The 27,942-nt window shown below is 39.4% G+C and overlaps 4 protein-coding genes across 7 annotated transcripts; 3 read left to right on the top strand and 1 right to left on the bottom strand.

Annotated features, from left to right (window-relative positions):
* Positions 1 to 2,047: 2,047 nt before the first annotated feature.
* On the top strand, positions 2,048 to 3,272 carry LOC117393454 (uncharacterized). Its single transcript, XM_033991566.2, has 4 exons — positions 2,048 to 2,126; positions 2,212 to 2,256; positions 2,350 to 2,498; positions 2,577 to 3,272. The coding sequence occupies exons 1-4, from the start codon at positions 2,057 to 2,059 to the stop codon at positions 3,270 to 3,272; spliced, it is 960 nt and encodes a 319-aa protein (XP_033847457.2). The 5' UTR covers positions 2,048 to 2,056.
* Positions 3,273 to 3,662: 390 nt separating this feature from the next.
* LOC117393456 (dynein, cytoplasmic 1, intermediate chain 2a-like) lies at positions 3,663 to 9,972 on the top strand. Of its 4 annotated transcripts, none has more exons than XM_033991569.2 (17): positions 3,663 to 3,785; positions 4,846 to 4,954; positions 5,032 to 5,149; positions 5,578 to 5,662; positions 5,933 to 5,995; positions 6,186 to 6,307; positions 6,387 to 6,476; positions 6,760 to 6,922; positions 6,992 to 7,091; positions 7,160 to 7,285; positions 7,373 to 7,519; positions 7,602 to 7,715; positions 7,810 to 7,943; positions 8,256 to 8,400; positions 8,477 to 8,617; positions 8,694 to 8,819; positions 8,895 to 9,972. In XM_033991569.2, the coding sequence occupies exons 2-17, from the start codon at positions 4,847 to 4,849 to the stop codon at positions 8,994 to 8,996; spliced, it is 1,884 nt and encodes a 627-aa protein (XP_033847460.1). In that variant the 5' UTR covers positions 3,663 to 3,785; position 4,846; the 3' UTR covers positions 8,997 to 9,972. The 4 variants fall into 4 exon arrangements, with proteins under 4 accessions (XP_033847460.1, XP_033847459.1, XP_033847462.1 ...); XM_033991568.2 differs by having other exon boundaries at positions 5,527 to 5,662; positions 8,895 to 9,401; XM_033991571.2 differs by lacking the exon at positions 5,933 to 5,995.
* LOC117393455 (electrogenic aspartate/glutamate antiporter SLC25A12, mitochondrial-like) lies at positions 9,921 to 17,989 on the bottom strand. Its single transcript, XM_033991567.2, has 18 exons — positions 17,781 to 17,989; positions 17,180 to 17,233; positions 15,828 to 15,973; positions 15,405 to 15,520; positions 14,908 to 15,047; positions 14,672 to 14,818; positions 12,736 to 12,874; positions 12,554 to 12,647; positions 12,381 to 12,465; positions 12,226 to 12,307; positions 11,991 to 12,149; positions 11,872 to 11,924; positions 11,664 to 11,744; positions 11,435 to 11,575; positions 11,221 to 11,359; positions 10,963 to 11,121; positions 10,805 to 10,895; positions 9,921 to 10,734 (listed from the first exon to the last, which is right to left on the bottom strand). Exons 1-18 carry the CDS (start codon positions 17,790 to 17,792, stop codon positions 10,524 to 10,526), a joined length of 2,049 nt encoding a protein of 682 aa, XP_033847458.1. The 5' UTR covers positions 17,793 to 17,989; the 3' UTR covers positions 9,921 to 10,523.
* Positions 17,990 to 18,525: 536 nt separating this feature from the next.
* Positions 18,526 to 21,018, top strand: LOC117393457 (methionine aminopeptidase 1D, mitochondrial-like). The gene is made up of 10 exons (XM_033991572.2): positions 18,526 to 18,572; positions 18,915 to 19,078; positions 19,216 to 19,365; positions 19,432 to 19,580; positions 19,700 to 19,742; positions 19,815 to 19,978; positions 20,049 to 20,146; positions 20,244 to 20,291; positions 20,479 to 20,557; positions 20,791 to 21,018. Exons 1-10 carry the CDS (start codon positions 18,539 to 18,541, stop codon positions 20,873 to 20,875), a joined length of 1,014 nt encoding a protein of 337 aa, XP_033847463.1. The 5' UTR covers positions 18,526 to 18,538; the 3' UTR covers positions 20,876 to 21,018.
* Positions 21,019 to 27,942: the final 6,924 nt, after the last annotated feature.

A 27,942-nucleotide genomic window follows, 5' to 3' on the forward strand; every position in this document is an offset into this window, starting at 1 on the left:
TCGACATTAAAGTCGTAATTTAAGAATGCTCATTTAATGAGGATTATAGCAAAAGTTTGTTTTTAATTGACGAAAACACTAAACAGTTGCGTTAGTAATTCAGTGCCATTCCAATTCACATTAGTTTGTCCAAAGAAAGCCTATAAGGAAATTCAATGGGAAAGTTACAGATGCAGGAAAATAAATTCAATCTTAATCCTCGATTTATTATTACTTATTCTTACTTAAATTACTTACTACTTAAACAAAACAATTTCACACTTGATGATACTTTGAGTTTGTTTCTAGCATGTATAGCTGTAGTTAAGACCTTAAATAGTCCTTTTATAGACCGGGTTTAGATCTGATATATATATATACCCATAAGGCCAGATCTTTTCTTAGGTGCCACGGTAAATATAGTTCCTTAGGTTAGGCTCCTCGTGTGTGTGTGTGTGTGTGTGTGTGTGTGGGGGGGGGGGGGGGGGGGACTGAAATCTATACACACTGCTGTGGGGACCAAAATTGGGTCCCCATGATGTAAATCTCAACAACATGGTTTAATAAGATTTCAGGGTTTAGGTTAAGGTTACGCATTTAATTATTATGGTTAAGGTTATAAGATCAGTCTCCAAGAAAATGTCCTCACAAAGTCTGGAAATATAACATGTGAGTGTGCATAAATATTCACTTGTGAATCCGGTGTGTCCTAGAGTGTGTCCTAGAGTCTTCCAGGATTTTATGCAACGTCACAGAGATCTGAAAAATGGCTCACAACTATTGTTGAGGCCCTGAAAGTAGCATAGATTAATACTTTGCTGTAAAACTATTCAAAATGCATTAGGCTCATTACAGTATTCCCCTTACATTGAAATGTTTGGTCTAGGTGTGTTTTAATCCAAATGCCAGTTTGAACAGTTTAAAACTATGTATTTCACCCAAATATGCAAAGACTACGGGGATTTTCTTTTCTGAACCTGTTGGTAGTAAAAGATACCCTTAGCCTTGTATTTTGTCATGTTGAAAGAGCAGAAACACATGATGCTGATCATTAGCCACCTGGCTGCAGCCTGCAGACTCCTTGTCTCCTGTGTGTAGTCTTTGATCGAAGACTTACCTGCTGACATACTAGACAGGGCCCAATCATCAAAAAAGTATATTTTGTGGGTATTTCATAGACCTATGCAAACTAAGGTGTAACTATACATCAACCATTCTTTATATTTTTCTATAATCTTGGCTACAGAGGTTTAATTAAACAAAAACATAATGTATGCATTGTTCAGTTTAAATCACAGATCCCAGGCTTTGTCACCTTGACACGACTAACATTGTTTGAACAAGCTGGTCCATAATTCCTGCATATTTCAGGGAGCTTCTAACAGCAGGTAACAGAGGAGTCTTCCCCTCAATTTTTTGTGCATCCAGGAGTTAGTTAAAGGACATTTCCAGCTGTTTTAGGACAGAGGGCTAATTTTTAACTTCCAGACATGTTTAGTCAAGTATGTCTACTGTACCAGTACCAATGTCACTGATGCTATTTTAGTGTTTTGATTTGGAGTAAAATCAACACATTACTGTTTCTTGAAGTAAAAGATCGTCTTTATTGGATTATATAGTAACATAATCTGTTACTATATAATCCAATAAGGTTTAAACCGGTCTGGCCGCACAGCCAAAACAGTGGCCTGCTGTCACAGAAGTGTTTCCTGCTGCTTTACAAGGAGTGACATTTTGTTTGAAGTGCACCTTTATAGCGGCCCCATGTCCATGGGTCTAATGAGCTCGTCCACGTCAGTCCAGAACATGTTAGAGGGAGGAGTCAGCCATGCTTTCAGTTCAGCAACCAATGGGAAAGACGCTCTGATAACTGCACTATTTATGAACTGTTCTGTGCACTACAACTCTTTAGACCAAGAAAGGGGGTGTGCAAGGTGAGATTATCATTTTCTCTTATTTTACTGTAGTTGACCGATAATGGTGTAATTTAACTTTGTACATTTTTATGAAGTGTTGCAGTGTTTGTCTTTTTGGTTAGAATATGATTAACATTCACTTTATATTGACTTTATGTTAAATGCAGATGGTCAAGATGAGATCCCAGGAGTTTCTGATGAGAGCGTTAAGCTGTGTACTTGCTATACCAGGTTTGTTTTCTTGATTAACTCATATGTTATTGTGAACATTTTAACAAATCATATTATTCCATTTATGCTTGCATCGTTTTTGCAGCTTTGTTAAGTGCATCTCCAGTGGTGAAAATGAAAAAATCCGCAGGTATGTACTTCTCCTATTGTTTCAATATTTTCTATGCACATATTAGTCTTATTGTTTTTCTGGATTATTGTATTGCATTTATTTCATTATTAGATACTCCATTTAGCATTGGCTCTGCTCAAGCACATGATTTCTTAACAAATTCACGACCCAAGAGGAATGTTGATCCTAGGTGGTACCGTGCCGATCCAAACTTTCAATCCTACTACCGTTTCTACAGCAGCATTGGACATCATGAAGGGGTGAGACATTAATCACACTTAAAGGTATGTCCTTATTTCACTGGCACTTACTGTGTGCTTGTGTGAATTCCTCCTCAGATCTATGAGATAGACCGGCTCAGGATGCTGTACCAACAAATGCGTTACTTGGAGCACAATTATGGTCCAGATGCATCCAGTTACCAGAATGCCATGGGTGTGCTCACCACCACTGCAGCACCCACCACGACCACCCAGCCTCCTCCACCTCCCACCACTCCAGCTCCCACACCGGACCCTCTGGCCAATGCTCAGAGGATTTACCTGTGCAACCCCAAGGACCCTTTATGCAAACCTCAGATAGTGTACCTGCCGACGGGTGCTGTCCCTGTGCTTTGTGACCCCCGCTCTAACACAGCCTGCCGTCCCAAGACAGAGGAGGAGATGAAAGCTGCAGCTCCAGTCCAAAAATCTGCTCCTCCCGCTGCTCCTAAAAAATCTGCCCCTCCTCCTCCCCCGCCTCCTGCTGTCAGCATCAAAGGTATGGAGTACGACTGCGATCCATACTGGGACCCTGACTGCCTCATTGACCACCCTCCACGGGCTATTGTAGAGGCAGTCCCACCTGAGGCTCAAGCTTCTCCAGTGGTGCCTGTTGAGGTGGTCAAAGAGGAGGAGGTGAAAGCAGAGGAGACTGCACCCCCAGCACCAGCCACAGAGAAAACACTCTACCCCCACTTTGACCCGTATGATTTCAAACGTGATCTTTATGACCCTTTTGCCTATTCCATGCCAGCAGCTGAGCCAGAGGAGTAACGTCAATAAGTATGATATTAATAATCAGCACCAAACCCTGCCTGTGTTCATTTGGTATAGTGTATCTATGTAGATACAGCCACTGCCACAACCAGAAATAAAATCATATTAAATGTGTGTCTGTGTCACTTTTCTGTGTATAGCACAGACTGTATGGTGCATAGCCTAGTTTTAAACATTTATAATAAAGATTTTTTTTTTTTTTTTTTTACTAGGCTAAAAGATTTGTTTTTAATACCTGTCAATGTCTGTGGTTATAGGCTAACCAAGAAAAAGGAAGGAAAAAAGTACCGCTTTAATGTAGAGTATTATGGAGGGGCTTTTAAAGAACGATAAGACCGCGGGTTGTAGAGAACTGTAGATGGCGCAAAAACTGCACCAATGGTGACCGTCCAAACGCAGAGGAAGAGCGCTTGTCTTCCAGCATCATCAGTTTCCATCACATCACTCCTCTGCACACTACAAACTGGATTAGCTCCAGATATTTCCTCTTGTATTGACATCTAACGCCAGGTATTTGTTTTATGCCTATGTAGCTTTGCAACGTGTTGTTAAAACCCGAATCCCGCGTGAAAAAGAGGCGTTTTATTGTGTCGATGTTTTATTCTTCATTGTAGCGGGACTGGGCCTGGGCGCTGCCATGGAGATTAGCCGCTAAGCAGCTAACTCCACACAGACAATAAACTCATACTTTGAGCGCACTAAGGATCATATTATTGTTCGAAGTTAATGTAGGAGTAGTAGTAATTGTAATAAATCAAACGAAGCCATGTTAAATCTGTAATTATGTGTTTATTAATGTTGTCAGAGCTGTGGATGCTGACACACAGTGTGCTCTGGTCCAGTGTCTCTGTCTGTGACACACAGTGTGCTCTGGTCCAGTGTCTCTGTCTGTGACACACAGTGTGCTCTGGTCCAGTGTCTCTGACACACAGTGTACTCTGGTCCAGTGTCTCTGTGACACACAGTGTGCTCTGGTCCAGTGTCTCTGTCTGTGACACACAGTGTGCTCTGGTCCAGTGTCTCTGTGACACACAGTGTGCTCTGGTTCAGTGTCTCTGACACACAGTGTGCTCTGGTTCAGTGTCTCTGTGACACACAGTGTGCTCTGGTTCAGTGTCTCTGTGACACACAGTGTGCTCTGGTCCAGTGTCTCTGTCTGTGACACACAGTGTGCTCTGGTCCAGTGTCTCTGTAGTAATAATATGGGTGTAATGCAACTTTATTACACAGGAGTTTACTCTTGAATTGACTGGACTAAACTTTATTCCCATAAACAGTAATTTAATAAAATCCAAATGTGAGCTACATAAATGTATGTTTTAATTTAGTCAGTTTTCAAATATACTCGGTTATATTACTATCCACATTACAAAGTTGTTTCTGTGTCTTATTACATAAATATAATGGAGACATTGTTATACACAGCTGGTTGGTGTTCACATGTCTACAGTGTGATACAGTGTGATACGCTCTGGGCAATTAGTGAACCAGTCTTCTTCATGAATTGTTGCAGAGTAGTAACTGAAAAATGTAAATTTTAACTTTAGGCTCTAATCTCACTTTTTAACAGAATGTCTGACAAGAGTGAGTTGAAGGCTGAACTTGAGAGAAAGAAACAACGGATTGCACAGATTCGAGAGGAGAAGAAGAGAAAAGAAGAGGAAAAGAAAAAGAAAGATGTACGATTTTATCGACATTAGCCTATACCAAGGAATTATAATTGCTTAGTTAACTTTGTTTGGTCTATATGACACAGGTGGATTCAAAGCGTGGGGGAGAGGCATCCGGTCATGAAGACTCAGATCTTGAGAGGAAAAGGAGAGAGGCGGAGGCTTTGCTGCAGAGTGTTGGCATCACTCCTGACATACCACATGGTAAAACTATAAAACACACCACTTTGCATGGTGTCAGCTCACTTATTCACTCCCATCATTCCTTGATGTTTGCTTCATTGATTTGCAGTGTTTTCCCATAACTGTTTCGCAGTGTTTATTCCCCTGTCTGTTCACATTTTAACAGTTTGATCGCATGACTCCTAAACCTGCCTGCCATTTATTTTCGTTCTCTCTTCTCTTCCCCTTTGTGTCCCCTTGTGTGTCCTGCCCCACTTACTGCATGCTCACTTACACACACATATACACACACGCGCGCACACACACACACCCCTACACACACTACAACACACACACAAACAAATGTCTCCCCTCCTCCTTCATTCACCGGACTTTTCATCAAAACACACCACTGACAGCTCAGCCCCTGCGGGTAGTAACAGAGGATACATGTCTGTTTCACTACCTAGTCCCCGCCCCCATGTCTCCCTCCAACAAATCAGTGGGCAGCGACGCAGGAAGCCAGGACTCTGGGGATGGCAATGCAGGACCAAGGTCAGTAATGTATGCTTGTAGTTACTTGCATGTAGCGTATTTATAACATGTGTAATAACTAATAATATGAGTAAAGAGATCTGACCTGGTTTGTTAATTAACACACACTCCGTTCTTTCTTTCTCTCTGTCCTCTTTATCTTTTTTTTATTTGCATATTGTCTTTTGTTCAACGCACCCATCTTCCATTCCCATTTCTTGCGCCCTTTTGCTTGTTCTTTTCCTGTTGACAATATCTTACTAATATCACCTGGTGGCTTGGCTGTGTAAGGACTTTGCACTGGGATCCTGACCCCTCCACTCTGCAGCTGCACTCCGATTCTGAGCTGATTGGGTACTGCTCCTTCTCTCTCCCTATGATGTGTCTTCCAGCTTTATTCAGTTTATGTGATTTCACCTTTATATTGTCTTAAGTGTTGTCAGGTGTGAATTTTGTATCTGCATTTTTATCTGTACATTTCTGTCTATAGTAATTCTTAATTAAATGCCACTTTTTCAACACATAATTTGTATTTACTGTATAGACGTGGAGCACTGAGGCTGGGTATGTCTAAAGTAACCCAAGTGGACTTCGCTCCTAAAGAACTGGTGTCCTACTCTAAAGAGACTCAGACCCCCACCGAAGCCCATACTGATCAAAAAGCAGGTAAAGTCAGTTATAACTGACAACAAACATTATAATTAATAAATAAAAATTGATTACTTTGTGTATTTGTACACTGCAGAAGATGATGAAGAAGAGGAGATAACGGCTCCTCCTCCATCAGAGGATAATCAAGAGGAGAAAGGTGACCAAGGAGACCACCAAGAAGAAGGTAAAATATGACAACATCTTCAAATACTTTAGGTTTTAATTAATTAAAGATACACTGTGTAACTTTTCTGGTGGAGGGTTTGCCACCTGCTTGTTTCCATGGAAGTTATTGCTTCACCAGGAATGTTTCACACTACCACAAGGTCAGATCTGTGAAGAACTGAATACATGCTGGATAGATTCTGATTGCAGGAGAAGCAATAACATCTCATTTTAAATATGCAGGTGACACGCCCCCACCAAAAAGTTAAATAGGTCACCTTTAGACAAGGTTTTGTGCACAGATACACCCAAAGAGCTGACTGAGGAGGAGAAGCTCCAGGTCTTGCACTCAGAGGAGTTTGTGTCATTTTTTGAGCGCGGCAGCAGAATTGTGGAGAGAGCTTTAGCTGAGCAGGTTGACGTTTGCTTCGACTACAGTGGGAGGGACTTGGACGATAAGGAGGGGTGAGAAAACTACTTTAAAAATGGCAAAAGTAAAGAGATAGACAACCTTAATTGGCATGTTTTGTACAGGGAGTTGCAAGCTGGGGCAAAGCTTGTTGTGACCAGAGAGTTTGCAGATGAGCGCTGGACTAAGAACAGAGTGGTAACCTGTCTAGACTGGTCCCCACAGGTAAAGCTAGCCACATTCTATTTTTCCTTAAAACGTAGTTATCTACAATCAAAGTATATTTTGTTTAGTATCCCGAGCTGCTAGTGGCCTCATATAACAACAACGAAGATGCCCCTCATGAGCCTGATGGGGTGGCTCTGGTCTGGAATATGAAATACAAAAAGGGGACACCTGAGTACATCTTCCATTGCCAGGTGAGCCATTTACCAATTTTACATTCTACCAAAAGTTATGTTTCATTCTGTAATAAAAGTTGTTATCTTTATCCTTTTTGCCTAAAGTCTGAAGTTATGTCAGCTGGTTTTGCCAAGTTTCATCCCAACCTGGTAGTGGGTGGAACATATTCAGGACAGATAGTTTTATGGGACAATCGGAGCAACAAACGTACACCAGTGCAGAGGACTCCCTTGTCTGCAGCTGCACACACTGTAAGCACTCACTCTCTTCTAACTTCATTTAATCTATCCTTTATATCATCATGCACTTCTCAACATGCTTGCTCTTATGCAGCACCCAGTGTACTGTGTGAATGTCGTGGGCACACAGAATGCAAACAATCTGATCAGTATTTCCACCGACGGCAAGATGTGCTCCTGGAGCCTGGACATGCTCTCCCAGCCACAGGTGCCGTATGGTTGATCCCAGTCTACTCACATTAGTCAGAATGATTGGTCAGTCTTAATTATTGTGTTGTGGGTGTTGGTGTTATAATCTACAGGACAGTTTAGAACTGGTGTTCAAACAGAGCAAAGCTGTGGCTGTCACATCAATGGCTTTTCCTCTGGGAGATGTCAACAATTTTGTGGTGGGAAGTGAAGATGGCTCTGTCTACACTGCCTGTCGCCATGGGAGGTGAGAGAACTGCTCTTTTAATTCATTCAAAAAGGACATATGTATTTAGTAGTAAACTATAAGAAATGTTAATCATTATTTTCATTTCTGTTCATTTTAAACCATAAAAACCTTACTAATTAGAATTAGCCGAACAGCCGAACTGAACCTCATAGTGACATTTCAACTTAGCAGCCACTAGGTTTTCCATTATTATTAAAACAAAAAATATGATTATGGTTATTATATGGTTAAAAGCATATAACATTTTTACATATTATGTTCCATTTAAACAGTCTTCATAAATGTTTTAATTATGATTTTGATCTACAGTAAGGCGGGCATTACTGAGGTGTTTGAGGGCCACCATGGTCCTGTGACAGGCCTGAGCTGTCACAGTGCTGCTGGGCCAGTGGATTTCTCCCATCTCTTCATATCCTCGTCATTTGACTGGACTGTGAAATTGTGGAGTACCAAGGTGCCTTCCGCATGGCCACATTCAACCCTTTGTCTATGTTGCAGCAGTATAACTCTTTACACTTGTTTTACTGTAGAGCACGCGGCCACTGTACTCATTCGAGGACAGCTGCGATTATGTGTATGATGCCATGTGGTCACCAACTCACCCTGCGCTGTTCGCTTGTGTGGACTTGTCCGGACGCCTGGACCTTTGGAACTTGAACAATGATACTGAAGTATGCTCAAATACTTATTAAATTTTATGCTCTTTTTGATTAGTTTAAATGCTGTAAATACATTATTTCTTTTCAGGTCCCTACTGCGAGTGTGTCTGTAGAGGGGGCTCCCGCTCTCAATCGTGTCAGATGGGCTCATTCAGGAAAAGAAATAGCTACTGGAGATTCTGAAGGGAGGGTGCAGGTTTATGATGTTGGAGAGGTAAGAGTTTTGGTTGAGTTATAAAAAAATGTCAAACTTTGATTAAAAGATTGACACTAAATTTTGTTCTTGTAGCAAATTTGTGTGCCTAAAGCTGATGAGTGGACCCGGTTTGTCAGAACACTAGCAGAGATCAACGAGAATCGAGATGAAGCAGAGGAGCTGGCCAATGCCTAATGTTACGCACCTACAAATTATCAGCTCTGTATAGTACACTCAACACTAAGCACACTGCACACTGACTAAGAGGACCTTACTCTGATATTCTGCTTTTACCCATTTCCACCTGGCCTGAGAAGTGCAGGGATACAAGTTAGAAAACATTTGAATGTGTCTCTAGAGATTAGACTTAAACTGTAAATGGCTCAATTATTGAACTTGTAGAATTGTATTTGGTAAGTAAAATCTTTGAAAAGGGATTTGCCATGTAATGCTTAAATGCTGAGACCCTCAGGACCTTGAATACCACTCCTCTGCTAAAGACAACTTTTACTTGTGCAAACCTTTTTACTTGGCACCTTTTATTTCTTTATTGCAAAGGGTTTTGCTTTTGTTTTAACCATTTCCTCAGTGTTAACCACCACTGAAGCGGTATATTACTACTCTGAACTACACAGTAGTATGTGTGCAACTTCATGAATTTTAACCAGATATTTATTATTTATGTACATTTTTTGTTTATCTCTTAACATTTAGATACTAGATTCCTGAAATTAAAGCAAGTTTTGCGTAGTTTTTTTTAACACTACACTGATTTGCAATTTGTTTCAACAACTTGAGAGTACATGTTCTGATTTCTTGTGAAATCTCATGCGAGTTTCAGGTCAAATAAATATTTGCAATACTCTCAATTAGTAGCTGGCAATAAGTACAGAAGTAATTTTACTCTACATTTCCATTTTCCATTTGGTAAGCCTTTTTCCAACACATTTCAATTTGAACCAAACTTAACAGAAATACTGTAATTTCAACTTTATTCCCTCCACACAGCATTGTGATATTGCAAAAATATTGAAAAATATTTACTGAAAATACTTTGTCCATCTTTACTGTATTCCCTTTCTAACAATGTCATTGTGGCACTTAAACAAACTCGAGGCATTTGTAAAATCAAACCCATGATTTTAATCAATAAAATACAATGACATAATTGAAATACATTTAATTTATTATATGCTAATTTTCCTTTTGATCTTTTATCAAGAAAACACTTTAATGTTCTGTACATCAGTAAGACCGATTCTTGGAGGTCAGGATCAAAGGCCCAACATTTCTGCTGCTGTTACAGTTGGAGTGCACTTTGTAACTCTCTTTAGCTGCATCAGTGTTTTACAGTATGAACAGTCTGTCTTAAGAGTTAAGTTCCACTCACCATGTTAACCAATCTGAAATAGTATACACTTTATATATTTGTCCAATAAAAAGTCCTACGCACACAAGTATCTGCCCAAAAAAAAAATACAAATCATAGCTACTTTGAGAGGAAGCTTGAGGCTTTAGCTTTTGTAGAAAAACCCACAGCTGTGAGCCACTGTATTCCTCCGCAGCTGGAACCACAGGGCCAGAGGAGTCCTAGGCAAGGGCGCGCTCTGCTGGTTGTTTGAAAGCCTCATTTGTGGAGTGTATTTTATTGTGCGTATTCTTTGTGTTACGTCATCTCTTGGTATGGGAACAGGAAATGAAAATGTTATGATATTAAACTAGCTATGGTCCCTGAGCCGGAGCAGCAGGTGGCTCTGAGTGATGTATAGAGACTACACCAGAGGATTTAAATTTGGGGAGATGGAGTCCAAATTTGTTCTCCACTCCTGCAAATGTGGCGGCAGCCAGGCGGTACCCTCCAATGTGATCCGCGTTAATGGGCGGGAGCTCTGAAATCCGAGATTTGGGAGTAGGCTCAGATCCTGCTGGGCGACTTCAGAGAGAGGGAGCCATCAGAAAATGTTTATCAACTCAAAAAATGGCATGTCAATTTTTGTACTTACTGTCCACCAAAGTCAATGTAGAACCACCTCTGCAGGAGTTCATAGGTCACCAGAGTCACACCAAACTGCGGTGAAGATCGACACATGCGAGCTGGAAGGACAAAGTGGATGTTAAAATATCATATGTTAATTTTGACATGGACTGCAAATAAACTCACCTCCTGCTCCCTTCCACAAAGCCCTGAAGCCTTCTTCTTTCAAGATTTTCCAGAAGCAGTCCACAACACCATTGTAGGTCGTCTGTCCGGCCCGCGCTGCCACCTGCAGGCGAGTCTTGATTACATCAGCAGGCGTTACCAAAGAGGCAGCAGGGATACCTGGAAAACAGAAGTAACTACATAAAAATCACAGCAGACCCTGTGACTTTAATGGTGAAAAGTACTGGGAGATTGGACTTGAGATGCTGTTGATGTTACCTGCGATAGCTCCTGATGTTAACAGCTGCAATGGGCCCAGCCTGCCCTGCTCATCTGCCATGTAGGTCTTGGTATGTGCATACACAGGGAAATAGATGGCTGAAAAAGGAATATCTCTCAAAAAACATGCTTTAGCCCCCTGTGAAGACATCAAGGAACATGTTACAAAACTATAAAAAAAAATTATCCAAAGGTAATTGCATTATTGTCAAACCTTGTACAACCCAAAGAATCCAAGATCTCGAACCACGCTCAGTGCACTGACTCGTGGACCAGTGGTGATCTCTCCTGCCACCTGCAGGCGAATCTTCACAATCTCAAGAGGATTGGTGAAGATAACCTGAGAGCCACCAGCCTAATACAAACAACAGAAGGGAACATTCATATGGTTTGCTCATTAGACAACTATTACGTTTTTTATCAATATGTGAAATGCCACTTACACATCCTCCAGCCATAATCTCAGCAAATAAAGGAATGGAGTCATCCTTTTCTGTGAATTTGTCTCTCACAAAATCATTTACCTGAGAAACAAAAACAAGCCCATTTTTATTTGATCTTGTTTTTGAACAAGCTATGCCAGCAGCTAGCATCACATCCAACATGTACATGCACATGTATGATTTAAATATTTTTGAGAAAATGACTCACCGTGAGTTTGATGGCTTTCTCTGGTGCCACACCTATAAGCTGTGGAACAAGACCTGTGGACATAATTCAATGTAAGAGTGTAAAGGAAACACAGACCCAAACAATTAAATAGATTTTACCTCTGTAGAAGCCAAAGAATCCTTCATAACGCAGCACCTTCTTTGCACAGTCGAAGCTGTTTTTGTACATCAGCTCTCCAACAAATGACCCTGTTGACCTCTGATTCTGCATACGAGTCTTTACCAAATCAATGGGGTACACAGCTGTTGCTCCCGTAGCTACAAAAAAAAACATTAATCTACTTTTAATGTACCTGATGAAGAAGGCAAGATGCAACTTGTTGATGCAACTAACCTCCAGCAATAGAGCCAAGAAAAAACCTGTACGCTGACTCAGCAGCTTGAAGCCATACAGGCCTTGAACCATCTCCATGAACCTAACAACAAAACAGAATAAATAATGTACACATTGCCAAATTATGAATGGCAGACACAGATTCTGCCACATACTGATTTTTGAGATTCAACAAGGTTGTACGGCAGACTTCCTTCTTCTAATGGAGCTATCCTTTCGATGTCCGCAAGGTTCAGACGCCTAGTACATGTACACAAATATTCAAATGAGCCATAGATACTGAAAGTAAAACAATGGCTCATAAATTTAAAAAAAAATTATATTTTACCCAGAGGGAGAATGCAAGCCTGATAACTGGTACAGGATGTCTATTTCCATTGGAGTGATTTGACCAAACTTATTGGCAGAATGAACAAATTCCTCTGAAGAAAAAGAAAATGATTTAAGGTTATTGTTCTTTCAAAATGTTATGTTGATCAATAATGTCAGACATTTTCTGACATAGTGTACCTTTTGTTACTAGAGTATCCTTCCTTGTACCAGCCATTGTGCTGTAGATCTTTCTGATTAGCTCCATGTTGTTCAGTAGTGAGTTGAAAGCATTGAAGTAGGAGAAGCTGACCACGTGGGATGTTCCACCACCTGCAGCCTAGATGTTGAAGCAGTTAGTGAAAAAAGTGACAAACCATTTGTATTCACTTACCACAATATTATACATTAGATTATCACTAATAATTTATATCATTGTTGACAATGTGTTAGGTACCAACAGTGAAGCATAGATGAACTACATAGCAGCTGCAATAAGTATTGCACAAATCACCATTTCCCAAAAGAAAAAAGCTGATATTGAGGAACATCAAACCCAAGTAATCTACACATGCAAATCATACCAACCCATAGATGGCAATAATAATGTGCACTAATGTGAGATGATGGGAAAAAAATAATCCAATAATTACAATTAGCACCAAAAACACAAGACAAAAAGGGGTGGACATACTTTGAAGCAGTATAATACATTACAAGCAAAGCCTGTCCAATATTGTGCCCATCAATTGTTCCATTGTGTTTTGGCCCATTCTTACACACAAAACACAAACTTTTCACTGACCACTTTTACTGTAGAATTGTTCGTGAGTTCAGCCATTTTAGGAACATGGTTTAGCAACCAAGTTCCTTGGCTGTGTGTTTGTCAATAGCCTCACCACTGATATAAAGAAGTGGACTAAGGGAGTGCGACGTCATCTATAGCGTTCGGCTCCAGTCAAATGAAGCTCATTGAGGCTAGCAGTTATAGTGGCTAATTTGGAGCCAGAGCCAACAGAGCCAGAACCAATCCTTATTTCCTATCTAGAACACAGCAGCTAGCAGGTTAGCTATGTCCATTTATATATACAGTCTATAGCCCCACACAAGGATGTTGCTGCCACCAAACTACACTGTAGGTATGATGTCAATTAACTGGACTGTAGTCTTCCAGTGTTTCAGAGTCTTGTCAAAAATGTCTGGGTAATTTCTAGGGTGAAAAGATTTCCCTTTAACATTTGGATGATAGCCTTCACAGTGAGCACTGGAACATTCTGTTTACTAATCCCTCTGTAGTCAATGCAACTACCTTGCAGCTGGTATCTGGGCTTTCTAAGTTGGTTTGGACCCTTCTTTCTCCATGTGTTCACTAATTTCTACAAAAGGTTCTTCATGGGTTTGACTTCTTTGCATGTGTGGAATAATTTGGCTTTTAACAAATCAGACCTGTCAACACCAAACTCCTGCTGCTGCCATCTAGTGTTTGTCCTTTGCATGTGCTTCTCTGTAATTCTGCTTTAACAAATCTTTTATTGCCCCTTTGTTTATTTTCTTGTGCTTTTTTAACATAATCTTTTACTGTTATTAATTGCATGCTGTTCTTAATAACCAGTCTGTTTTAATTATTTTTCTTCGCTATGATTCACTTCTTAAGACTTAATGCTTTTCTACTTTTTAACCATGCTTGCAAATGTTTTTATAAAAAGGAGCCATCTGTACGTCATGGCAATGGACAACAGATGAAAACTAGCCTTTTGGCTAATTCTGGCATGTTAAACAGTTACTGTTGCTCAACATGCACTGTCCGCTATAAATTAATTAATATTACATTATTTGGTATTTGGCATTTCAAGAGTACATTTGTGCATTGGCTTTTTTGTTTAAATAAAGAAAGAAATATCTTATACAAAGAGCAAATAAGGTAAAACAGTGGGGTTTCCCGTTTTCCAGCTGTAAAAACAAAGGGATGAGGGTTTGATACAACACCACAAGCACCCTATCAGTCACCCACCACTAACAAGAAAATGTTTTTGTTGAAATTTGTAACACATAATATAACATTATGTAAACGCATTTCTCTTTAATTGTGTCAAATAAATATTATAATGTCATCCTTAGATACAAGTGCATAACTTACTGAGACAAGATTCTCCTCCACGAATGGTGTGAGCATGTGGTGCCGGATAGTGGCCATTATGTCACTGAAGTCCATAGCGGTGATGGCACCATTCTTGCCTTTGTCCTTTTGGGCAAATGCCTGCCGTGCATGCTCCAACTGCAACTCCTAACAAAGAATACGAGTTTAACCTTAACCTTTAACACTACCCTATTAATCCTATATTTAAACAGAAAATAGTGCAGCACATAGTGTACCTGAAGGAATTGGGTGAACTCAAGGTAGTTGAGACATTTCTTACGGTCATGGCCAAAGTGGAGTCGGATAAATTCACAGTCCCAGTTAAAGGGGATGTGGTGGTGCACTGTTGTCTGACTGAAGATATCCCGTACATTTTCTGCACAAAAACAAAACAAAAAATAACTAATTCATAGTTTGCACATCATTGTAAAGCACAATCACAGTATCAGCAGAAAGTGTGTGCGATTCCTGAACCCTCGAGACTGATGTTTTCCTCTGTCCAGGCAATGACCTTTCTTCACATGTAATCCAGATAGAAGAATGAACACATAACAACCGAGTAAAATACACCATGAGAGAGGAAATAAATCCACAAGGCCAATTGTGCAAGCCTGCGCATGTGGAGCGAATTAGCCAGTAGACTAATCGGGTTAAAAATGTTAACAAAATTCCTCCACATGGGCATTCACTGAAGTAATAATAAAGAAAACAAAAATCACAGAGAGCAACTTACCAAAGGAAATGTTTCCAGTGCCATTTTTATCAAACAGCTGGAAGGCGACTATGAAAAGGGCATCCGGTGCACACAAGGCAGACTCAAAAGCAAGAAATTCCTGGAATGAGATGAGCCTGCCATTGTGGAAACAATTGTGTTCAGAGGGGAACAAAAACAAAATTAGAGCGCATTTACATCTTATTTAGAACAAACCAAAGTTTGTGACAAAAAATAAAATGTGTTGACATTCACTAAACTGAAACTTTAAGTAAGTGCATTTCAGAGCTCACACCAAAGTCATATCACAATACAAGTCATTGACAGTGTGTTATCTTATCTACAGTGGTTCTAACTACTACGCAATTTGAATCAGATATGGACTACTAAATATGCAATTACTGATAATAAAATGAGAACTTGATAATGGGTTTTTAAACATACCCGTCCTTTGTAGTGTCAGCAACAGCAGCAATAAGTTGGACCGTTTTGGGGTTGTGATGGATCGGAGTATGTAATCCTAAATAATTCTGGACAAAATCTCCAGGGGTCATAAATTTCTCTCCATCTTTATCCACCACACTGGCATACTAAAGGAAGAGAACATCGAACAGTTAACCTTAATATATCTCTGCCCACAGCTTTGTGAAACATTACATCTATACCATGAGAACAGTCAATCTGATACGTGTTTGCATCAATTTAAAGTACCATCACTGTAATACATTTTTTATTTCATAAACTTCAACCAAGTGTCAACTTTCACAGGCAGTGTGAAGTGTGGTTTGAGTAGGACATGCCAGAAAAGACTAAATTAAATAGCCATAATTTGTAAGCCATTTGACCTTTGAGTCTCTATATTACACTAAATTAATTGTTATGAGCTTTTAGCAGTGTTTTAATGCTGTTACCTCCTCACAAATATACCTGGAGTTATGTTCCGTTTTATTCACACACGTTTGGACAACTCTTTATTGTTAGTCTGTTTACATCTCCAAAGCTGAAAATGCTATGTTCTACCTTGTGATTAAATGGTAGTGGTAGTTTTCAGGTTTATAGCCATCTTTTGCCATTTTTTGTAGAGACTGGCAATTCCAGGGCTGAAATTATCCCAATGATTCTACTAAAGGCATATGGAGTTTTAGTGCAGTGGAACACTTCCTATATTACCACATGACATCTCAAGGTGAAACAGAGTGTTTTCTGTTAGGGTAAATATGCAGTGTAAATATGCAAGGTTTGTGTGTTCAGCGGGTGTGAATGAAAAAAACACAACTCCAGGTATGTTGAGAAAACAATATTATAACATGTATCAGAAAATAGCCTAATATTTTAACTTTAACTACATGTAAACACTTATCAGTCAGTGGGGGTGCGCTAACAATCATAAAAGGCTCTAAATTAACATGTCAAGTGAACACCGCCATTGAAGAACTTTGCACCCCCGTAGCTCCTCCAACCAAAAATGTCTGGTCCTGTTTAAACGTCTAATGCTACACTACAAACAATATAATGCAATGTATAACTACACAGAGACTTGAAGACAGGATCACATTTTTGCTGTGCCTTACTTCATTGTAAATGCAGCAGTGTGCAGTCAACCCAAGGCTGCATCTAATGTTGTAATTTAAATCCCATGACACAACATTACAGATTCTCCTATAAACTGGGCACATTCCCAATACACTAACATTTGCTTTGTGACCTATTCATTAACAAGTCAATGACAGAAACTAACAATGCAAATTTTTCTTGCTGACATACCTGGTTTCGATGGGGGAAAGAACAATATTTACCTTTTGGAAGATTGCCTTAAGCTCGTTTGGGTCGCCTCGTTTAGTGGATTGCACCTACAATAAAACACAACACATCTCACCATTAGGAAAAAAACCCCACTTTTTCCAGTATTTTAGAGTGATACGAATATAAAGCCCAAAGCCAAGCTACACACTAATGCTGTCTCCTTGAGATGATCATGGAAGACATAAAGCACATACTACATCATGATGTAGTTTACCAGTAGTTAGATAGATAGTTAAAAAGAGAAAACGCAGGAATGACTGCCTAATCACGATAGATATTAGGAGACGGCATAGTAAAAGAGGTTGCAGTAAAAGGAAAAATGTTCAAATGACTGGGTAAGTAAGGTTAAAAGAGCGACATTAGCAGCCGGTTAGCTGCAATGAGCTAACTTTGATGCACTGCTTCTCCCACCAAGGCCAGGGATTAAACCTGATGATGCTACACACTCAGAATGCTTCACATCCTCGAAAAACCTACATGAACCACAAGACAAAATCCAACTTTGACACTCCCCACTAAAGAATAAGGCAACAATCATGCAACATTAGGAGAAATATTGAGAAAATAGCGTAAGGAAAGAGATGCCGAAGTCACCTTGACCGCCATGCTGGTTTGACGTCACGTACAGTGAGAGCGTCCTCCGTAACAAAGTAGGAAACGCCTCGGCTCTACTCAACTACGAGACAGTCTCCCGCTAATCCACAGGCATGATAATAATGTGAGCAGATGCTGATATTGAATTTGACGCCTCTCCACATCTACACAGTGCAGTACTTCTCTAAGGTCACGCGGCTGTATGTTGTGACTTGGGCACTGCAGACTGATGTAATAAGGGCTTTTGCTCAGGACACACGCCCACTGCACAGGAGAGCTACTACGAAAGCCCCTCACCTTAAAACCGTTTTGTTCTGTTTTAGGAAACAGCCCAGTCTATTTAAAGATGTATTTATCTTTAGTAGCCTTGGGAAGGCGTCGCTGTGAGATAACCCTGGTTGTCATTGATAAGGCTGTGACCTTATTCCTACCTGCCCTACTAGTGTATTGTTACATACGTTTAGGCAACAATGGACACTGTTATAACGTCGCTCTTGCACTTATCTTATTAGCACAGTTTGTCATAAATCAATAATTATAAAGCCAATCTCACACGATATCATTTATACCGTAAATATGATTAAATTAAACTAAGTATAAATTTTCATGATAAATACAACAACATCACAAATGACAGGCGTCTTGTACTACAGCAGCATATTGAAAGCGAAACTGCTCATTTCACAGTAACACTCGTTATCCGCGTTAAAAGAATGTGCACCACGTGACTTCAGAACCACGTGAGGAGCGGTGGTGTCATGGCGGCGCACTGCTCTGCTGGACTTACAAGAGGTAAATCAATCACTTAACTTTACATCATCTGTAATATATTTCATAGTAATAGCATATTTCATAGTGTGTCTCACTGCTCCTTTGCGAACAACTCTCGATACGTTTGACGGGAAGATCGTTGTTTTGACAGTTGAGGTTAGATGGCAGCTGCAGAGCTAACTTTTAACACATACAAGTGACCATGCTTTTAACAAAGCTGGCCAGAAACAATATGGGCCGATTAATCATTTGAATAAGTGTGTGTGTAATCACCCCTTGGTCTCTATTCTTGGACACTTTCAATTCTCATGCAATACATAATGTGTTAATATATGTCTTGTTTTTGTTTTTGTTTTTTTACAGGTCTTGGAGGTTTTCTTAGGGGCATATGTGGGCTTAAGGTCTGTGATCCGCACACGACCCCTCTGTCTCAGCAGTCTCGGTGTTTTTTCTGGAAAAAGTGGAATAGTCAATCCCACAGTATAGTGCGCCCAGAGACTGTCCGGCCTGCCTACGCAGTACCAAAAGTACACCTTTTACTTTATATACATTTAAGGCCTACATTTACATATGACTAAAAAGTAACTTGAGCTTCAGCGGAAAGAAAAAAAAAACATACTGTAATTTGTTGTGTTCATTGTTTATTGTTCTTTCTTCTCTGTAGCATATTGTGCATCCTGACTATGTGGGCACTGGAGTAGTCCCAGAATGGCCGGACTACATAGAGATAAAGAACCAGGAGCAGATTGAGGGCCTGGCCAGAGCCTGTCAGTTAGCCAGACATGTGCTGCTGCTTGCCGGGCAGGGACTACAGGTAGTAGCGTATCCTGTAAATCAAGTTATGGTCCTAGAACCCTGAAACATGCGGCCTGATTTCCAGGTTGGTATGACAACAGACGAAATCGACTTCATCGTGCATCAGGAGACAATCAAACACAACGCCTACCCATCTCCTCTCAGATACGGAGGCTTTCCAAAATCTGTGTGCACCTCTGTCAATAATGTGGTGTGTCATGGCATTCCTGATAGGTGAGTTTACAGTACACACATGCTTTTCACCTTCTTCTATTTATGAATATCAAGTGTACCAAGTTTGCCAAACTTTCTTCTTTTTTTTTTTTACATGTCTCACATATTTTTTATTTCAGCCGTAAACTTAAAAATGGGGACATTATTAACATTGACGTCACTGTAAGTTATACATTTCAGCCCAAAACAAAATGGATGCTTCACTGCAATATTAAAATTACATTGTCTTTACAGGTATATCTAGACGGTTACCATGGTGACACGTCAGAGACTTTTCTGATTGGTCAGGTGGATGAGATTGGACAGAAGTTAGTGGAAACTGCCAGGCGTTGCAGAGATGAGGCAATTGCCGCCTGTCACCCCGGGGCTCCCCTCTGTGTTATAGGAAACACTATTAGGTACACATAATCATGGCGAATAACACTGAGCTTTAATCCTGACGACTGGATTTTGTGGGTATGGTTGCAGCAAAATAGCACACGCCAGTGGCTTCCAAGTGTGCCCATATTTTATAGGACATGGAATTGGCTCTAGTTTTCATTGTCATCCTGAGATCTGGCACCATGGTGAGTTCGTTTAGTTCCCTCTAAAGTTTGGAGGAGAATGCATTAAAAAACTATATTCTGTTTTACTACTGTTTCTCTACCCTCTTTGTAATTTCAGCAAATGACAATGATATGACTATGGACGAAGGAATGGCTTTTACAATAGGTATGTTTTTAGTGCCCCCTATAGGCCACTGATTTCTGTTTTTCTATTTTTATGTCATAAATCTTTTCCTCAACCATTTTGCCATTGTATTTTTTGTCTCAACATGTAACGATACATAAAATGTTAAAATTAAAATACACAGAAAGAAAGACAGCATGTAGATGAGATTGTCTGTTTATGTCTGCAGAGCCCATACTAATGGAGGGGTCGCCAGAGTTTAGGATTCTTAAAGACAAGTGGACGGCAGTATCTGCAGATGACAAAAGGTGCATACTAGTCCTTTATTACCAATCCAGTTTTATATTGTATTGTGTGTTTTTTTTCCCCATTTCTTTTTTTGTTTTTAACTTCTTCTGTACAGTGTCCTTGGGTGTTTTTGAAAGACGCTTATAAATAAAATGTATTATTATTATTATTATTGTTGTTATTATTAATCAAACATAAACTCCATATATATCGTACAGGACTGCTGCATATTTCAATGTTTTCTTCTGCACAGGTCCGCTCAGTTTGAACACACAGTGGTCGTTACAGCTGATGGAGTGGATATTCTCACCAAACTGCCTGAAGAGGACGTTGCATGAGCGATATATAAAACTAAAGCTACTTATGGTAAAATGCTGCTTTGACTTTTTACAATTTTTGTATCATAAATTGTATAACTACAATGGCGCACAACAAACTTTCTATTCTTATTTATTTGTCAGTAAATAAAAGGTGAATTTTTTGTGTGCATTATTTAATACATTATCATAACATAATTTTAATATCTGCGCATATATATATAATATATATATAAAATATAATATAAAAACTCAATGATTTATTACATTCTCGATGCATTATCTAGAATGTCCAGTAGATGGCAGCTTTTACAAAGACAATTTTCAAATGGTTTCAAACGAATATAAAAGCATGTATACACAAGTGTTGTTCTCTATCTTTATACCACTAAACTTGGAGTGAATTTGAATATTTACTAAATGCAAAACTGCAGTTGAGTAAAGAAGTATATCAGTTTTAAATTCCAGGCATATCAATCGTAGGCTCATATTTTTTCAATATTTTTATCTTCTCTGTTTTTGTTCACAGATGGATTTAATAATTCTTACATGTGTGCAAGCCCATAGTAGACACTGTAGTTCACATACACAAGGCTCTAAAGTGTGGAACAGAATAGTCATTTATTGTCCACCATTATGGTAAATGATCAACTGTTAAAATAATTGAATCGGTCCATCCCCTTTGCTGTTTGGCCACTATTAACTATATATGAGTTTTACAGTCTTGGAGACAGTGGGCATGGCAGAATGATGATGTGTCAGACTAAATGTTTATGAAGATGAATTGGCTTGCCTCCCAGTGTTATGGGGTGTGTTTTCACTTCCTGCCAATGCACGCTACTGTGAGTGCCATTTGATGGCTGGGAGATAGTGAACTGTGCAAATAAAGGAGGGCCAGCTGTTCTGATTCACCCTTATTCACACAAGATAGAAATAATAAATATTTCAATAAAAACCTTAGGTGTACAAGTACAATCACCTCTGAGTAGTAAGATGAGGAGTAGATTTTGGGAGGAGCTGGGAGTGGCAGGGAGAGGCACTGGATCTTTGTCATGAATTCTCTCATTTGTTCCATTCTTTACCAGGTCCAGACTTGTTCCTCCTCTTGCCCTGTTCTTAGTTCTGCTTAGTGTGTTCTTCCCTGAACTTTAACTTTAGTCCTTTTTAAAAGATGTACCTAAAGTGTTTGTGTTTATCTTGTTTGTTCATCACAAGCCTAATGGTTTGGATATGAAAACAATATCATCAACAACATTTAAAGTTTAAGTCCTGTCCTTAATATTTAATTTATATTTGAAATAAGAAGTACTTCCTTAAAAGCTGGTGAAAGTTACAATTAAAAAAGAGATTGAAGTTAAATGTCCTGAATATTAACTGCATTTCTACAGTATTTTTGTATATATCAGACAGGTGTGTGTCTGTCTATCTGCTTCCCTGTGAGAGTGTGATATATCACACCTACCTGAGATGTTACTGCGGACCGCCACAAATTCCTGGTTTCTATGGAGATGTGTAAAATTGAAAAATTAGTAGGTCACATGATTTTCAGAGCTGTGAGGCATGTCCATCATTCATACGGAAACACGCTGTCATTCACAGCACCTAAATTCTGAGAAAGTGCCTTGCACTTCTGTTATACTTGGTTTATCAAAGAAAGTCAAGAAAAATGACAGTTATTGCCAGAACTGGTGTTTTTAAGCAGTCAGTGGCACAGTAACATGTGATGGTAGCAGAAGGTGCAGTTTCAATAGCAGCAGGCCTAAAGTATAACTGTTTTCAATACTAGAGAAACAGACAATATAACACAAGCTATTTATAGTTCTTGTTTGTGTTTTGAGACCAAAATGGCTAGTCTTGTTTCTTCTTAGTTTTCAGAAGTCTATTGGCATGTCAACAGCCAACCTCTACTTTGAAGGGCCCCCAGGCAAACAGTGTCACAGGTTTTATAGCCAGAAACTACAGCAAAAGTGTATGCATTGTTTATTGCAGCGAACTTCCAGCTAACTGCATTAAAGTGGTATTTTCAAGTATATTTGTGTGTTACAAGTTAATCAGTTGATCAAAAAGAATGCATGTGAGTGTGCCAGAAGAAGACTCAAGTCAAATTTGAGTCACCAGATCAGAAAAGGGAGGGTCTCGTTTTGAATGGATTTTAACAAGGTGGAAAAACGTTTTTTTTTTTTGACCTCTTCACATTTTCACTGGTGGAATGTTTTAGTTGTTTTTGACACATTAGGAATGTTGAGAGTAGGAGGCATTGTCTGCTCCTAAACCAAACACTTTCTTGACTTAAAGGCACTTGTAAACGTGTTAAACTCACATTGCATTCGTATAGAGTGCACTTTAGCAACTCATTCAATCCCTTGCTTTGCTATGGACCAGGGGAAAACCAGTTTTTCAGCTACACTAGTAGACATTTGGACACATGAGATAAGACTAAACAGAACTAGTTTCTTTGTATTTTTCACAAGAAATCATACACGATGTTAGGTCACCTCTCATGAATGTCTTTGATATTCAGAAATACAAAAAGGAATTATCCACACGCGGTGATTGTTGCCCTGCTCAAAGTGTCCAGGGCCAAAGAAGTATTCTAGCATATTATATGTGAATCCATTTTTCGTTAAATGAGTCAATTACAAGTTTATTTATTTTATATATTTGTTTATGCCAGATTACCTTACTGTTAAATTATTTTATCTTGACACAAAAAGTCTCTAGCCTACACGGATGGATGTTTTGCTAGACTATAGTATGCGTAACTAAACTACATTGGTTCTACTAATTACTGCATAGTTGTTATGTAGACTACTGTTTGAGTTGTTTTGAATACTGACAAAAAAGTAGAACCCTAGAAGAAGTACAGCATAGGAAAGAGTGCATTAGTTACATCACTAAAGTTGCTACATGTAGAATAAAATGGCACACCAGAATCTATGGGGTGACTTTTTCTTTTTCCTCAGTGGCATGCAATGTTTTTGGGCACACCTGACTGTCAAGCAGGCCTTCTAGATCAAGTTTCAACCCCTGACTTGGGCTAGGTCTGAACTGCTCATTCAGGTGATGGATTGTTAAAAGGGCTAGTCATTCCCTGAGGGATCACAGAAAAAGACATCAATTATATCTTATTGAAATCAATATGCTTATAGAGATCTCATCTGCATTCACCGTGCGTTAAGCTGCAAGTCAAGCTATAGGGCAAATGTGGTCAATACTGGGAACCTTGTATACTGTTGGATTCACATGGTTGTCCTCAAATGACATTAACCAAAGCGTTAGTTTTAAATGATGACTTGTTAGCCAAGAAATGTTTCCATATTTTATGCCTTTATTTATAAAAGGGTAAATTATAATAAATGACGCGACACGCAGAAATAAAATGAAATTATTGAATGAATTCTTTGTGAGCTTTTAGGAACTTCATCAATAATTCCATCAATATTTACATGAGATCAACACAGTAAAGAGTTTTAAAAGCCATATGTTCCCTTCCTCTTACAGATCTGACAAACAGTTTGCCACAGCTGATTCAGAATGAGCAGCATATGTCAACATAAGCCACAGAGCCAAGTTGTGACTGTTATGAAATGTGTTGGGCTGGAGCTGCTCTTGTGAAATCTGTACATGTTTGTTGGCCCAGAGGCTATGTGTTTCTACAGGCTGTACAGCGCACGCCTCGTTCTCTGCACCACGCCCTCAGGTGAAGGCTTTTTATGTGACGCTTCAGCTTTAAGAACAATCACAGGGCTGTGGTGGGGCAGGTCTAGGCACTTTCACTCTGTACCTCAGGCCACAACACAGTGAGCAAACACTCTTGACTTGCGTACATAAGTGCGTGAAAGTCATTTGAGAAGAAATGAAATATTTCTTTCCGGGTGATTCAAAGTCAATCACTAATTCTTTACTTATGAACCCTAAGGCAGTGGGTAAATGTGTTTTATACTTTGCCTCAGTAACACAGGCTCCTTAGCCACATACTGCATCAAAGTCAAACTGTCCATGAATAAATCCAGTATCTTCCTCATATCCCTACAGTCATTAGGTCTGCTTGTTAACTAATCACCTTAAACCTAAATCTGTGTCAATAAATTGATGTAAAAAGTCAAGATTCATAGCTTGGCTTCACTGTGCGACCTTTACTTCCCCATAGTAATTATGATTATGTAGACAGGCAAATGTACAAATTAATCTTGATGCCTAAAGAGTCTCTGCTCTGTTTTAGTAAACCTTTGCTTTCAGCTTTGAACAGAGCTTTAAATTATGACCCTAGTCACTGCTGATCTTGACATGCCAAACACAACCTGCAATGTACAAATAAACTCACATACAGTAGTCTTCAACATTCAGTTATGTTCCAGATTGATTGTTTTAGAGACACGTATATTCATTTAAATCTAATAACCAATGTAGGTATTTCCTATTTCCACTCAGGGACTATCAAGTCTCTTAAAGTGCAAACTCACTTGTAGTCTATTTATACAACCTAAATGGGATAAGAAACCTGTACACAGAGCACATTCTTGCATTGGCCTTTTCCCTGTGCCACCATTAATTGTGTCTTTTATACAGTAGTGAGCAGTTCTCTCTCTCCCTGTGTGTCTCTGTGTGCAACAAAGCCAGTGTTGTGATGTGAGGCTGTAGGTCACTGTCTGCTGGAATGTCTTAAGGGCGACTTGTCCCTGTGGGTTTGTCATTCATCTTATGGGCCTTTAGAATGGAGACAAGCTGGACATGATCTGGTCTGCTACATTAAATCTTATATTGGTGAACGTAGTAAAATGAGTAAGCTGTTGTGAGTTAGTCATAGTTGTAACCATGACTGTACGCAGCTGTAAGCATAGGCATAATATTAAAAGCCACCACTGCCAAGTCAAAATCAGAATCAGGGCAATAGGCTATTTCTGTCACAGACCAGACTCTGTATAGGCCAGGGTATTGTGTTTGTTTTGTATTCTACTGGATCCTGGTTGATTTCTTCTTGGCAAGACCATCTATTTTAAACATTACTTGGAAGATATTCTTTCTAAACCAAGGCCTACTAAATGATATTAGGATACAGGAAGTGTTCCCAGAGAGGAGTCAGATAGGTCCTACTCTAAAACTGTATAATAGGTAGCAGGAGCTTGTGGGAGGAGCAGTGACACTACACGGGGCAGCTCTGCGCGCACTCACTCAGTAGCACTTTGCTCCTTCCAGGCCCAGGACGCGCGGGGTCAGACAGAGTGCACTTTGTTATGGGGGACCGGATCACCTGGGGTCTTGGGCTCTGCTTTTTACTGGGATGCACCAAACTCTGGGCCTTTAACCTGGACACCGACAACGTGGTGCGGAAGAATGGGGACCCGGGCAGTCTTTTCGGCTTCTCTCTCGCCATGCACTGGCAACTTCAGCCGGTTAATCAAAGAATGTAAGTGCGCGCGTCAGCCTTAATCCAGGACAACAATACAGTAACCTATTTATGCCAACGTGCTTTACAATAAACTACTATAGCATGAAAATACGTTTAAAAATGATTTGAACTTGCTGAAAACACTTAGGTAGAGTTAATTATTCCATGTAGTGAAACAGGCAAGTGGAGTAATCAGAAGTTACATTCTTGCAAAGGTGGGAATGCGATTTAAACTTGCATGGAAGTCACTTTTACATTTCTTTATATGATTTTACAAACTATACTCCCGGGTTAACTAGTCAAATGTATTTCAAACTTTGCATTTATCCCCAAAACATGTGAATAGACCTGTTTGTCCACCTTTTAATGGGCACTTGATCAGACACATTTGTCACAGAAAATAAAAAGCAGCTGTCATCTAGTGAGAAACATGACAGTAACCTGAAATATTGTCATGTAGTCTGTTAAGTAAAAGGTCAGTTGTTTAATTCAGCTTTATGTATTTAGATATTTTAGACTCTATAAAAAGGGTTCTGCATGGCAAGAAGGCCCACGGATGCAATGAAGCTGGTAGTGGCATAGATGGACCCAGGGCTCTTCAAATCGTGTATAATTCCTAAAGTATATTGTTGCTGTGCATGTTGGGGCAGGAAGTCATGTTTGTTTTACACCTGACTTGATCATACACATAAACACAGGAGGAATGTAACAGTAGTGCATTTTTGTGGCACATGCAGGATCTTAGAACTTAAGGAACATATTCATAACTTTAGGCAACTACTTTGCTCACCATCTTTTCTAGGATTCTGGTAGGGTTTTTCACATTATGTTCTTGGCATGTGTGTTCTTGTGTCTAACAGTTGGGTGTGCACCGTGAGTCACCAGCATTTGCCAGTGGTGTGTTGCCTGTCAGCTCTTATTCTGATTGACACCTGCAGTGTCTTTAGCCCCAGGCTGCGATTGTTATATGACATGAAGGAAGGGTGATAATGGAAGCTGGGTGTATTTTGTGTTCCTTTGCAAAGTGGAGTTCAACTGTTTATCTGTATTGCATGTAAGTTCAGTAAGTGTAAATGTTGCAGATGAGATTGAAAATGTCAGTGCCAGTGAGGTTATTAAGGTTAACCTCCACTTTAGATAAAAACAATTTGATGGATGGTCATAGAACAAAAAGTACATAAATCATTTTTACATCTGGGCACCAAATATCAGCCCTGGAGTCAGGCTTGGCTCTCGCTCAAAGAAGACGTAACCACAGATGTAACACTTGGCAGTTTTGGAGAATCCCCTTAGTTTCAGATGATATAGATGGTAAAAAATGTATCATGAATTTTTTTTCTCCCACACTGATTTAAATCTCAGTTTTCAATTAGATTTTTTTCTAAATAGGATTTCATTATTGATTTAATTAAGATAAGATAAAATAAACAATACAGGATTTTAATCATTGCCATGTAACACAAAATAGCCCAACTTCTTCCTCAAACTCTGAACTCTGCTCCAAACCACATGCTTTTATTGTCAGAGGATTGTCTGTAGACCTTCCCCCAACCATTTCATTGACGAATAGACATGACTCAATCTCCAGCCCTATATGAGATGTTACATATGCTTCTATTATTGTTATTTCAATAAAGTAAAAAAATAAAAATAAAATAATAAAAATGAAAAATAATAATATATAAAATGTGAAACTTAA

This window comes from Periophthalmus magnuspinnatus, unplaced genomic scaffold (assembly GCF_009829125.3).
Source record: "Periophthalmus magnuspinnatus isolate fPerMag1 unplaced genomic scaffold, fPerMag1.2.pri scaffold_138_arrow_ctg1, whole genome shotgun sequence".
NCBI classification, from domain to species: Eukaryota; Metazoa; Chordata; class Actinopteri; order Gobiiformes; family Gobiidae; genus Periophthalmus; species Periophthalmus magnuspinnatus.